The sequence below is a fragment of the Pteropus vampyrus genome, unplaced genomic scaffold (assembly GCF_000151845.1).
Source record: "Pteropus vampyrus isolate Shadow unplaced genomic scaffold, Pvam_2.0 Scaffold112, whole genome shotgun sequence".
Lineage (NCBI taxonomy): Eukaryota > Metazoa > Chordata > Mammalia > Chiroptera > Pteropodidae > Pteropus > Pteropus vampyrus.
This window is the reverse complement of record NW_011888893.1, coordinates 3,788,559-3,802,202: the sequence shown is the minus strand read 5'-3', so window position 1 is coordinate 3,802,202 and position 13,644 is coordinate 3,788,559. Positions and strand designations below refer to the sequence as shown.

Genomic DNA, 13,644 nt, shown 5'->3' with positions numbered 1-13,644 from the left:
TTCATTTTTTCCTTCCGCAGCACTGGGTCCAAGTCAGTGACAGCCACCGGGGTGCCCTGGCCCACCGAGTAGGAGCAGCACACTGGGCTCTCTTCTGTGGCAGGTCCCTCCCCCGCTGAGACCACGCCCCTTGTGTTTTACTTCCCCCCCACTCCCGCGCCTGCCCATCACACACATACCAGTCCCAGGGTCAGGCCCCCGGGGTTGAGAAGGACCACAGAACCATTCATTCCTTCTAAAAATATGTATTGAACGGCCAGTACGTGCTGGGCACTGGCCTTGGCGCTGGGGATCAGCTTGCCCCTCCGCAGCCACAGCTTCTCGCTTCCATCCTGGGAATCGCTGCGTCCCCCGAGACGCGCATCGGGACATCCCACAGTGCAGCCTGAGTGTGACAGGCTGGTGCTACGGCTGACCAGTCCAGCCCTGGGCCATTTCGCACCTGGGAGCCTCTCCCAGCGCCCCACGCCCGGCGCCTGAGGGCTGCGGTCCCACCTGAGGAGGTGCACAGACGGCCCCCAGTGCGCCGCGGACACCTCGACACATCGACACATGGGGTCCAGGTGAGGAATGTCTGATCTCGCTTCCCCCCTCAGGCCACGGGGGACCTTTTACAGTCCCCCTTTGGGATGCTTCTGGAATTCTGTTCTCAGGCCCTCAGAGCCTTTTGATAGGGGCTTACGCTCTGGGGTTCTAAAAGCCACCATTTCTGGCCATTCTCCCCCCTCCCCACCACGGTGCACTTGGGTCCAGGCTCACTAAAGCGTCTCGTCCTTGGCGCTAGGGGTGGGCGCCGGGGTGGGCGCCAGGGTCGCCCGGTGCACGCGCTGGTGCTTGAGCAGGTGCTGCTTCTGGCTGAAGCCGCGGCCACAGGCGGCGCACAGGTAGGGCCGCTCGCCCGTGTGGTTGCGCCGGTGCCGCGTCAGGTTGGGCTTCTGGCTGAAGCGGCGGCCGCAGTCGGGGCACGGGTAGGGCCGCTCGCCCGTGTGGATGCGCCGGTGGATGGTGAGCGCCGACCACCACGAGAAGCACTTGCCGCACTCGCTGCAGATGAACTGGCGCTGCTCCCCGGGCCCGGCCAGGCCCGCCCGCGCGCCGCCCCACAGCACGTCCCCGGGTCCCCGGGCCGGCGGGGGGCTGCGCGGCGGGGCCGACCGGCCCGGGGGGGCCTGGGGCTGCGGCTCGGCGCCACGCACGGCGGGCCCGGGGCGCAGCAGCTGGGCGGCGGCGGCGGCGGCGGCGGCGTGGGCGCGCTGGTGCGCCCGCAGGGCCGCGCGGCTGGGGCAGGTCTGGCCGCAGCTGGGGCAGCGCGCCGCCTGGGCGCCGGGCAGGTGCGTGCGCTGGTGCTTGAGCAGGTGCTGCTTCTGGCGGAAGCTGCGGCCGCAGTGCGGGCAGGGGTGCGGGCGCTCGCCCGTGTGGTTGCGCAGGTGCCGCGTCAGGTTGGGCTTCTGGCTGAAGCGGCGGCCGCACTCGGGGCACGGGTAGGGCCGCTCGCCCGTGTGGATGCGCCGGTGGATGTTCAGCGACGACCACCACGTGAAGCTCTTGCCGCACTCGCTGCAGATGAACTGGCGTTGCTCGCCCGGCCCCGCGGTGGCGGCGGTGGGGGCTGCGGTCCGGGCCCCGGCCTGGCGCCACCAGCCCTGGCAGAGCCCGAGCCAGGCCCACTCGGGGCGGCTCCGCGGCGGCCCCGGCCGCAGGCGACAGCCGCGGCGGGCCGCGGCGTCCCGCAGCAGCTCCGGCAGCCCGGAGCGGGCGCCCAGGCGATCGCGGGCGTGCGCGCGCTGGTGGATGCGGAGGCCCACTTGGTGGCGGAAGCAGCGCTCGCACTCAGGGCACGAGTGGGTGGCGGGCCGAGAGTGGGTCTTCTGGTGCTTGAGCAGGTGCTGCTTCTGGCTGAAGCGCCTGGCGCACTCTGGGCAGCAGAAGGGCCGCTCGCCCGTGTGGTGCCGCTGGTGGCGCGCCAGGTTGGGCTTCTGGCTGAAGCTCTTGCCGCACTTGGCGCACAGGTAGGGCTTCTCCCCGGTGTGGGTGCGCTGGTGGATCTTCAGGGACGACCACCAGCTGAACCTCTTCCCGCAGTCCAGGCACACGAAGTGACCCTCGCCGGCAGAAAGAGCGGGGCTCAGGGGACTGGGGGCTGTCCCCGGAGCCCGGCCTGCCAGCCCCGTATCCTGCTCAGTAGGAAGAGTCCACCTGGGACCCCCAGTCTCCTCCTGTCCCCCCAAGGCTCGAGGCTTCATGGTCTGGCATGGCGGGAGGCCCCGACGCTGCTGGAAAATGTTTTCCTTATCCTTGGACAGGGCGGCCTGCGATGCCAGGGTCTGCAGCAGCCACTCTGGCCTCTCCTGCTTGACCTTCATCGCCAGCCCATCTCCTGCCAGAGGCGAAGGGAGAGAGGACAGCGAGAGTCAGTCACTGCTCTGCGGGGTGGAGGCAGGGCACAGCAGGAAATAAGGCAGGAGAAAAAAACGCAGAAGGAAAAGATTTAGGAGTGGAGAAGAGGGATCGGGAAAGGAGGAAGAAGAGAGCAGGGGAAGGTGGGAAGGGCCAGGAGGTAGAAGCAGGTTGGGGTGTCGAGAGGACAAAGGGGAAGATGCAGGAAAGGACAGACAAGTGTCCAGGCCACCCCGCCGGCTCTGCCCGGGGCCCGGGAGATGCAGAGATGGTTAAAGACACGGATCCAGTGAGAACATCAAGGAGCAAGCAGAACATGGCCGAATTTCTGACTCTCATTCTCTAAGAGGCTCCTCCACGAGCCGGGAGCTCAGTAAGCGAGGGCATGCCCAGTCCCTCAGAGGGTGGGTGACCGAGCCCCACATCACTGCCAAGCCCTCTCCAGGGGAGCGGCCACCGTGCGTGAGCCCCTCACCTGCTTGGACCTCGGCTGTTCGGCAACCTCACCTTTCTTCAACAGAACCAAGAACAAGAAAGTCGGCCAGAAAGGTCTTGGCATCCAGAACAGGTGTCGCCTTGTACTAAACCTAGTACCCTTTACTTCTGAGAGTCCTGCACACGGCTGCTCAGGTCTGCGGGGGCGCTTTGTCCCTCTAGGTCAGTAGGTACCGGTCCGTGGCCTGTTAGGAACCGGGCCGCACAGCAGGAGGTGAGCGGCTGGCAGTGAGCGAAGCTTCATCTGTACGTGCAGCCGCTCCCCAGCGCCAGCTTCACCGCCTCGGCTCCACCTCAGATCATCAGGCATTAGATTCTCACAGGAGCTCCGGTCCCAGGTGCCAGAAAGGCTGGGGACCGCTGCCCTAGGTGATGGACATCGGCTTGATGGAAAAGGTCTGCTACAGACACTAAACACAGACGATGATTCCATTTATATGAAGTTCAAAGCCGGCAAAACTAATCGAGGAGGCAGAAGGCAGGATAATGGTCCCCTTATACAGGGCACTGTGACTGGAAGAGGGGACTGCCGGGGTCCTGGCAGTGTGCCCTTTCTCGATCTGCATGCTGCTGCTTACATGAGCATGGTCATAAGAATTTATAAGGATTGCGACCTACACATTTTTCTATGTGTCACACTTCAATAAGAAGTTTAGAGTCAATAAAAAGTAGGTGAAATGAAACAGTTGTGAACAAAGAGGTTCTGGACAACGGGTTCCAATGTTTAACAACAGAATCGGCCCAAAGGAAGCAGGAAGCAATTAAAAGATAGAAGTTGAGCTTATAGGATAAAGGGAACATATAGATATGAAAAGGATTCCTAAAATACGGTATGGCAGTTTGAAAATCTACATAAAATGGATGATTTTGTGAAACAAATATAAATGAATAAAACTGACTCAAGAACGGGTAAAAACATATCTATATAGTCAACTAGAAGAGGCCGAAAAGAAAGCTCAAGTTCTACCTTGAAAAGGAGACACGGGCCCCTCACCTGTATAAACAAGTTCTACTAAAACTTCAAGGGAAGGATTACTCCCAGCTTTCATAAACTGTGACAGTGACTAAGAGGAGAGGGAGGGACGGAGCCTACAAGCTACCATAATCCAAGATCAAAACAAGACAAGGGTGGGGCGGGCAGGAAATTATAGCTTTATGGTTCTCTGCTAGACGCCAAGAACAAACACAAGACCATCGGCAAAGCAGGTTCAGCGGTATTAAAAGAACAGCACAGCAGGACCTTGCAGAAATGGCTCAGGAGAATCCGTGACAGTGAGTTTTAAAAAGTGGAAAACCACTACGGCCATGCCACCCTGAACATGCCCGATTTTGTCTGATCGCGGAAGTTAGGCGGGTTGGGGCTTGTTTGTTCTTTGGTTGGGGGCCCGCTTGGGTAGACCAGGTGCTGCAGGCGAAGGAAAAAAAACAAAAGTGGAAAACCTTATACCATCTCCACAGGTGCGGAAAGTCATATGACAAGATTCAACAGCATTTCTGGAGGGAGAGAAGGAAGAAGGGAAGGAGGGAGGAGGAGGAAGGGAAAGGGGGAAGCTCTTAGTAAAGTAGGAGCATAAGGAGACTTTCTTAGGTTGACAAAGGAGCTATACTAGAAATTGTGGCAAATGTCATAACCAAAGGCAAAAGATTAGAAGTCCATTCAAGTTAGGGACAAGACGAGGATGCTCACTGGCAATGCCATTCTTCAACATTGTCCTTGAGGAATTAGCCAAAGCATACAGGGAAAAAAGAAATATATATAGAGAGATGAAAGGAAAACTATCACCTAGAATGTACGAGAGGACCCACTGACAAAGTATTAGCGATGAAAGAGTTTCAACAAGATCGCCAGATAGAAAAACATATAACAATTTGTAACTTAAAAAAATGGCAATAAAAACTAACTGGGAATAAACCTAATATATGTGTAAAGCTTATATGAAGAAAACTCTAAAACTTTATAGAAGTGATCAAGAAAATGTAAATAAAAGGACAAATACGTCATGTTCCTAGATGAGAAGACGCCCTTCACGCCAAAACGACGCTTAAATTCAGTGTTACCCTAATTAAGTAAATTATAAAATTTACCATTTGCACAAATCGCCCAGAAAATTCTAAAAATGAGAAAGGGAGATTTTGGCCTCTACACTAACAGCTAAAATACTACCACCACCTACTAGAATGGCTAAAATCTCAAACACTGATGACAAAAAAAAAAAAATGCTGGTGAGGGATGCAACAGGGTGCAGCCACTTTGGAAGACAATTAGTCAGTTTCTTACAAAACTAAACGTACTCTCACCGTGTGATCCAGCAATCACACTCCTCACTATATGCCCAAAGGAGCTAAAAAACTTATGTCTGCACAAAAACCTGCACACAGATGTTTACAGCAGCTTTATTCAGAATTGTCAGAACTTGGTGCAACCGAGATGCCCTTCAGTGGGTGACGGGTGAGCAGCGGCACACCACGCAAGGGAGTACTATTCAGCAATAAAAAGAAAGGGACCATGGAGCCGTGAGGAGACATGGAGGAAATGTAAGTGGACGCCGCCGCTGAGTGGAGGAGGCCGTCCGGACAGGCCCGCGCACGGCGATCCCGCTCACATGTGAACTAGCGCTCCCCTTGCGCGTTTACCTGGGAAAAAGGGCCAAAATGTTTGAACCGACTCTCCTAGGTTTTCCTGTAATTACGGTAATGTCACACACACGTGCGTGTGTGCGCGCGCACACACACACACACAGGGAATGCTCTCGGCATTCAATGTGACAGCCCGCACGGAGCTGGGGGACAGACTGGGAAGGGGTGTTCCCTCACAAAGGGCTCTAAGTGGGTCAGCTGACGCAGACCATGAACTCTGAGTGACCCCAGCACCGATGCCAGTTATGGTGAGGATGACAAGGACAGCAGGGCTTGTTTTAACCCCTCGTCCTACCCAGAGTGCGGGTGTTTAATGTTTGACCGGCATGACCACCATAAACTCTGCAGCAGCACTGAAACAATCCCCCCACAACCCCGCACCCCGCACATCTCTACCGGGGGGTGGGGCACGCATGTTCCCTCACCTGGCAAGTCATAGGCTGTGCTTTGTCATTTTCTGAGCTCTCAGAGTCTGTTTTGTTCCATTCTTTGACATGACCTTCAACATCCTGGTCCCACCCTGCAACTCGACCCTCTCTCTAAGCTACCGGTGAGGGAGGGCAGCAACTAACTCATCCTCAGCTGGCCGCAGAGGGACAGGGGGGACAGGGCTGGGGAGGGGGCTGAGGCTGGCTCGCACCTGACCAGCTTCTCTCTTACCTGTGCTGGCACCAGCCAGGCCACGCTCCATCCTGGAGGCCCCACGCGGGCATCGGCACGCGCTCCCCGCCTGCGCTCTGCGGGTGAGGCGAGGCAAAGAGAATCGGTCTGTGAGACAAGGACGGAAGGGGCGCCCGGCCCCCCTGCCACCTCGCAGACGCAGCCCCGCTCTTGCAGGAGCTTTTCCACCCATCGCCTCAGTGGAAACGTGCAGGTGTTTTTAATCGCACATAGACCTGCTAGGCAGGTAAAACAGGCACCATTCCTACTTTATGAAGAGGTAACTAAGGCCAGAGAGGGTTGCTGACAGGCCCGGAGTCACGGAGGTGGCCGAATGGGGACACTGGGCAAGGTCACGGGCCTTCTAGCCCCCAGACCGGACCCACAGAGCAGCATGTGAAGGGCTCCCCTCCCACGCCCCACTCCCCGGCAGAAACTCAAATAGGTTATGGAGGGAGAGGTCGTACAGACACCCTGGAAGGCAGAGTCCCTCCACAGTCACCGGCCCCTCCTCTCTCAAGGTCCCCATCCATATTCCAGCACAAACCCCCCCTCCCCAGGGAGCTCTCCGCACCAGCACACACACAGCCCAGCTGGGGTGCCGTCCGCTGATCTGGGCTCATCTTTTGTTTAGCACGCAGGCTGTCAGGACATTTCCTGATGGGCTCACTTATTGCCTGAACACTACTGGGGACAGGTCACGCTGCTCGGATGCCTCAGGCTTTGCGCTGGCTGCCCCTGCGTGGGGTGCCGCTCCAGACCTCTGCAAGGCCCCCCTCGTCTCTTTCAGGTCTCGGCCTAGATGTCGCCTCCTCGGAGTGGCCTTTCCTGGCTCCTCTGGGTCAGATCGCAGCCCAGCGCCACTGCACACTCCTCCGTGACACTCGGCCCGGCCCCCTGATGTAGTAGTTACTTGTCTGCTTATCCCTGTCATCGCGAGGACAGCATCTTTTCATGCCCACTGCAGAGTGCCTGGGGCCTGGGACAGAGGCCCCGCACAGCGGGCACTCACAGGGATGCTGGGCACAAACGCTGCCGGCTGACCCACACTCGGAGGGGGGCTGCGGGCAGGCGGCCTGGGGTGCATTTTCTCCACCCAGTGCCATGGACTGCCTCTCCTAAGGATGGGGACCTTGTTTCACACGCCTGTACTCCCTGTCCCCCCACAGTCCCAAAGGGCCCAGCAAGGACCTGTGGCTGTCGGCTCAGCTCCAACAGCTGTGACCAAGGGGTTTTTCCAGGCATCAGTCAGTGCTTCCTTCCGGACCCCTCGGCTCAGCCCCATCACAGGAAACCCAGTCTTACCTTGGCCCCCAACCGGGGCCTTCAAGAGCCCCCCAGAGACCTCATACTAAGGGTCCCCCCTTCCCTCTCCCAGGTCCCCTTCCAGCAGCCACTCCTGGGGCAGGGACCCAGGCCGGCAGTCTAGACCCTGCCAAGAGGGCAGGTGGGAGGGGAGAATCTAAAATATCGAAAAATCATTTTCCCGGGTACGAAAAGGAGAGAGACGCCCCTCCCCCTAGCGGATTGCCTGCGATGTGCGTCTCTTTCTGGCATGAGGCTTATTCAATAATAAAACTGTCTTCAGTGGGGAGCTTTTCTGAGTTGGCAGATTTTGTTTTTAATTGTATTTCCCCAGCAAGAGTCTGCTCCGCATTCCTCCTGTGGTTTCCTAGAGACACTAAAGCCTGCTGTGGTGGAGAGAACAGGGGGGGCCTCGGGAAGAGGAAGGGAAAAAGCCCCTGGGGGGCCCTGGTGGATGCCAGTGCTCCTGCCTTCGTGCCACCTGTCCCCTAAAGGTTACTCTGCATCCTTCGCCTTGGGGAAGCCTCTCGCCAGTGTCTGCCTAAAGATGCTCAGGGGACGAGAGGACAGGAAGGCCACCTCGACTCTGGGAAACCCAGTCGGGCAGCTGGAGCCACAGTTCAGGGTGAGGAGGGTGGGCGGGGCTTGGCCTTATTCACAGAACCCCAACCCAACGCAAGAAGAGGCCCCGTGAGCCCAACCAAGTCAGTCCTACTTGATCCATTCTGTCTTCCAAGAGGCAGCAGGGCCTAAAAATCGCCTCAGGTGGCAGAAAGGCTCCAATTCACAGTGAATTAACTCCTGCGTCCCTGGGAACTTCTGTCCTGGCCACCACGGCAAGGTTCACGGGGCTCGTGGTCCAAGTAAGACGGAAGCGGACATGGAAGGAAGGGGACCTTCCTGGCTCCCCAGAGGAGAAGTAAGACATGAGAGGGCGGGGCTAGAAAATGAGGTGAGAGGACAAGAGGACAGGAATGGGGACAGGGCCCCCCCCCGCGGCCTGTGTGCTCGCTCAGGCGGTCCATCCAGAACACAGGCCGGCAGGTGACCTGACGACAAACCCTGAGACAGCCAACCACGGAGAGGTCCCTCTTCGCAGCCAGGTCTCTCCAGGTCAGCCGGGCCACCAGGCACATCCCCCCGCCTCCAAGCTGTGCCCTTTCCGCCCTCCTCGCCCCACCTGACACATCTGTCAGCTGACCTGAGAGATACACAGGAACCCAGTGAGTAAGCTGCCCAGCAAAATGCCCCGGCCGAAAAACAGGAGGCAACGGAGGCCGAGCTGCCACCCCCACCAGTCCCCGCAGGCCACTTGGCCCTGACCCCAATCTCCACTGACCTTTCCCCTCCAGGCCCAGCAAGCTCTGTGGAGACCAGGACACATGTCCCCCTCCCCAGGTCCTGGCTCTGAGCCTTGCCCGCCTCATGCAGGTCTGGCTGCAGTTGGGATGAGAGCCCCCTCAACCGGAAGGCCTCCGCTGGGGCAGCTGCCATGACAACTGCCAGACCACACAAAGCCGGGATTGTGGCCTGCGGCAGGTGGTGAGGTCTGGGGGCAGGGGAAGGTAACAAAGGAGTTTTGGTGTTAGCAGAAACTTGGGGGTGGAGAGCAGCTGGGGTAAGGAGAAAGCCACGGCGGAGAGGCAGTGAGGGGACGTGTCCGGGTCTCCCCGCATCCTCCCGGTCTCAGGCCCTTGAACTTTTCCCCCAGCCAGACACATCTCCCCTCACAGACTCAGGCCCCAGGTGGAGGAGAAGCGGATGGTGCCTCCTGTGTCCTTTGTCACCAGCGGAGCAGGGACTGGCCACCCGCCCCCGACCGAAAGCTGAGCCTTTGAGGGGTGGCATCTCCCCAAACCCTGGCCAAAAGCCCAGCTCCCAGGCCCTGCGCAGCCATGAGCCCCGACCCAGGCCTGCACCCAGGGCCTCAGTCTGCCGCTGCTCACTTACGCCAACAACGCTGCCCCCACAGGAAACGGAGCGCAGGGGTGGTCCCCCCCAGGTGCCCCCTCGCACCCAGCGGACGGCCCTCTGAGCTGCCCCTTGCTCCTGCACCCCAGCGGGGCTGCCATGCTCCCCCACCTTCCCATTAACCACATCTGTCCCAGCCCTCAGCCGGTTCGCCCACCTGGTGTTTGGTGCATCGCCCACCCACTCAGCCTCCCGCCCTCCCCCACGCGCCCCCTCCCCGCCTCCGCCCCTCAGCAGCTCTGGCCGCCCTGACCCACCCGTGGGAGCTCAGGCAGGTCAGGCCCCGGGGAGCGGGGCTCGAGGCCGGGCCCAGGCCTGCGCGGGCAGCCCTGCGGCGGCTCTCAGAGTGCCCCGGGGTGCAAGGCTCTCGCTCTCCTGCCTCATTGTTGAGGGGAGTGGGGGCTTCCCTGATCACCTCGATGTTGACGGCTACGGGAAGGAGAGGGGGTGGTCAGCCAAGACAGCAGGAGGGATAGGGGGACACAGCACCGCCCGCGGCGCACCGACTGTGTGCCAAGCATCACCTTTTCATCCCTCGTAGCCATTCGCCATAAGAACCACGGCTCCGAGGAGTTAAGCTGCCTGCTCCGGGTCACACGGCTAGTGAGCGCTGGAGCCAGGACCCAGTTGGCGTCGGCCCACCCCGGGACCACGTCGCTTCCCACGAGAAGGTACGAGACGTCCCAGAACTTAAAGTTTGCTTTCTAAACCCACGTGCAGTTAAATTCCTATAAGTTAAATTAAAAATCTATTTCTCAATCACAACAGCCACATTTCGAGTGCTCAACAGCCACCTGTGACTCGAGCTACCGTAATGGACAGCAGAGAATATGTCATGAAGTTCTGCTGGGTGACGGGCAGCAGACCGGACACTCCAGGAAGGAAGGCCTTGCCCCGCCTGGTCCCTGATATGCAGAAGGGACTCAGTTTATATTGAATGAATGAATGAATGAATGAATGAATGAATGAATGAAACAAATGAAGGACTAAAGAGGGGGTGCCTCTATCCCCAGTGCTTCCTCACTGACAATAGATCAGCCTCTCAGGAGGAGTCGATGTTCTCCGCCTGGGAAACCAAGTTTCATTAGCGTCAGTGGATCTTTCATTTGAAATAGATCATCATAGGCATATGAGAAGAAACTCACACACAAACACACCCAGACATTCACATCTATCAGCTAACACAGCTCAGTAAACAAAAGTCAAAGGTGCAAAAGCACAGAGATACCCAAACATGAGAACACCTGCACAATAGTGCACGCAAAGTACAAAGAAATTGAGAAATTGAACAACCCAAGATCCAGAGACTCAAGCACGCCCACTGAACCACGTCAGCACAAACAACCCAGCGCACTGGTGGGGATGGAGACGCCCACCTACCCTCCCAGGGCCACGCCATCCCCACTGGCCCTCTGCTCCAGGAACCAAACCCAGGAAGGCGAGAATGGAAGCGAAGCATCCACAGTGAGCCAGGAAGCTTGGAGTAGAAATCAGAGGTAGTATGATGGGGACAGTCACTTGCTGGGTTACCTGTGCCGGGCAGAGGAGAGGCATGAGGCCAGCAAGGCTGCAGCTGGCTCGGGAGAAGCTGGAGGGACAGAAAGCCCTAGAAAGAGAATTAGGCTCTGCCCAGCTAGCCCAGCGTAGCAGGAGCCCTTCCCCAGACAGGACTGTGGGCATCCAGCCCAGAAGGCAGCAGCAGGCCCCTTCCCGATCCCTGTGAACCTGGGCACCACCAGGGCAGGCTCCTCAGCCCAGTCTCCCCTTGAAGGCTGGGAGCCCCGAGTTCTAGCCCACCTGTCCTTGGCAAGTCACTTCCCTTCTAGGCCTAGGTTCCTAACGGCGACAGTGACTGAAAATACCTGCTCCACAGGTTGGTTACAAGCATCAGGTGAAGGAAGTCTGTGGGAACACTGTACTTTCTGAACCTTATAAACCATCTTCACTGTGGTCCTCAGTCCTCGGAGAGGGGACAGAGGTGAGGAGCAATGCGGAAGGGCAGGCCATCCTCCCACAGAAAGACCGTGTGGAAAGGGAAAGTGCCAAGTTAGCCATGTGACCCCAGGCCAGCCACTTTCCTTCTCTGGGCCTCAGTTTCCTCATCTGCAAATGGAAATAATGCTTGCCCCTGCGCACGGAACTGCTGTATCAAAGGGGGGGGGGGCAGTATGAAAGGACTCTGAGAAATGTTCACAAGGTGAGATGAATTCTTTCTAGGTCACGGCCGTTGCCACATCCCCTCCCCACTCCCCACCATGTAGGATTGTACCACAGGGCTGCTTGGTAGGAAGAGCCGGGGTCAGTGACCTCAGTTCCCATCTGCCAGCCTTCCCTAGGAACCAGGCCTGTGGACAGCCAGGGCAGCAGCTCTTCATGCCTGTCCTCTGCCCGGAGGTCCCAATTCGACCCGAGGCCCATCCCTGAGGCACCTCCTTCCAGGACTTCTGCCTCTACCTGCCTGACACGCACATCTTTGCTGGAAATGTCCCACCCCCACCTCCCTGCCGCACACCTGTCCCACACACAGGGCGTCACCGTCACAGTCTCTGCTCACCCATCTCTCGTTAGAAGAGAGAGCTGCATCCACATTCTGCCACCCCAAGTCTAGGACTCAGGAGCCTGCCAGGGCCGGGACCCCCATTACCTGCTACACTTTGAACGGAGGCGGGGGAGCACGTTTTAATCTGTGAACACTTTTCTACTCTTTGCTGCATTCGAGGAGCTTGGAAAATAGGGAGTGTTTCCCCCTTGTCAGATGAAGCAAGCGAGACCCAGAGGTGACACTCCTGCCTCAAAGAGTTGGACGTCAGGTCTCCTTCCGCCCACTCTGACCACCTCCTTCTCTCCAGGCCGCCTCACCCCAGGAAACCTCAGATCCCTCAGCTTAACTTCCTCCAGGGGCAGGTGCACGGACCAGACCACCTCTGCCACTCTCTGCCCTCTGCCCTGGGCCTACCTGGCCTCCCGGGGGAGACAACGAGTCTTCATCAGGCCTCTTGAAAATGCCACCACCTTTCACTACCACAGAGCGTGAACCCTCACAATCCATAGGTTGCTAAGTCCTATCAGTGTTACTTTTCAATACCTCCAGGCCTCCTGCTGCTGCCGCTCGCTGCCTCAGTTCAGGCCTCACCCCTGCTCTAATGGAGACTGTGCTTCCAATCCATCCACCACTCTGAGCAATTCTCCTAAAACTGCCATTTGGACACGTGACCACTTCGCTGAAGATACTCGGTAGATCCTCAACACTTTCAGGTTCAGCTAAAAATTTCTTGGCAAGACCACTTTGAACCTGGCCTCTGCTCACCTCTCCTCACTGCACCCCAATCTGCCCCATTGTCCCACTCTGTGGCCCTGTGACCTTGCCTAGTTGTCGCACGCCTGTGGCCAGTCCTGGAATATTCTTGCCCAATTCTTTCCCGCCCAGTGCAGATCAGGGACCACTGTGACCAGGAAGCCTTTTTGGATATGCCAGGGTCAGCTGGGGGCCCTTCTCTGCTTAAGCTGTGCACCCGCCCAACCCAACCCAGCACCACCCACATGGTATAACGATAATTAGTCTGTCTCCACACAAGGCTGTAAACATCTTAACACAGGGAGTGTTTTTCTCTCCCCGACACCCAGCCCAAGGTCCCGCATGCTGTAAACCATGAGTAACAATTTTAATGAAAGAACATTTAAATAAAAGAAATATAAGTCCAAAACAGATTACAGAATTGTGGAAGCTCGGAGTTGAAGGGAGACCAGTACTCTCTAATCTCTTCATTTCACAGATGAACACAGGGACCTAAAAAGAACAGCCTACACATTCTGCACCCCAACCTCTACGGCTTTGACCACACCCAACCTGGCTCTAGCTGACCAAGACCCCACTCCAGGCTCCATCCTACCCAAAGGGCTGCAGGGAGCAGGTGGCATCTCCATACCCTCCACCTTTACAGAGGAAGAAGCCCCCAGCCCCTATGCCACCCCCACTGAGATCTTGGCTCCCATGCCCATTTTCCTGCCATAAGAATTTCGGGGAGACCCCTAGGCACACACTTCCAGTTTCTGTGGTGCTTCCCTCTCATTGTTCTCACCCCAACCCTTAGCCCCGCTCATTTGATGATTTATTAGGCACCTACTATGTGTCACTCTGCTGCGAGCACTGGGGTTCCTGCCCTCCAGAGGCTCGATCTT

At 57.8% G+C, this 13,644-nt stretch overlaps 1 protein-coding gene across 3 annotated transcripts in view; it reads right to left on the bottom strand.

The window, feature by feature from the left end:
* Nucleotides 1-229: 229 nt before the first annotated feature.
* The window catches only part of ZNF775 (zinc finger protein 775), a 14,639-nt gene continuing 1,224 nt past the window's right edge, over nucleotides 230-13,644 (bottom strand). The window contains exons 1-4 of one of the 3 annotated variants that reach the window (XM_023533812.1): nucleotides 7,721-9,456; nucleotides 6,190-6,266; nucleotides 1,448-2,377; nucleotides 230-1,276 (exon numbers count right to left, since the gene is read on the bottom strand). In XM_023533812.1, coding sequence (XP_023389580.1) covers nucleotides 759-1,276; nucleotides 1,448-2,377; nucleotides 6,190-6,266; nucleotides 7,721-7,746 — 1,551 coding nt within the window. In that variant the 5' untranslated portion in view covers nucleotides 7,747-9,456 and the 3' untranslated portion in view covers nucleotides 230-758. Of the gene's footprint in view, nucleotides 2,378-6,189; nucleotides 6,267-7,720; nucleotides 9,457-13,644 lie in introns of those variants that run through there. The other 2 variants (XM_023533810.1, XM_023533811.1) reach the window with 2 other exon arrangements.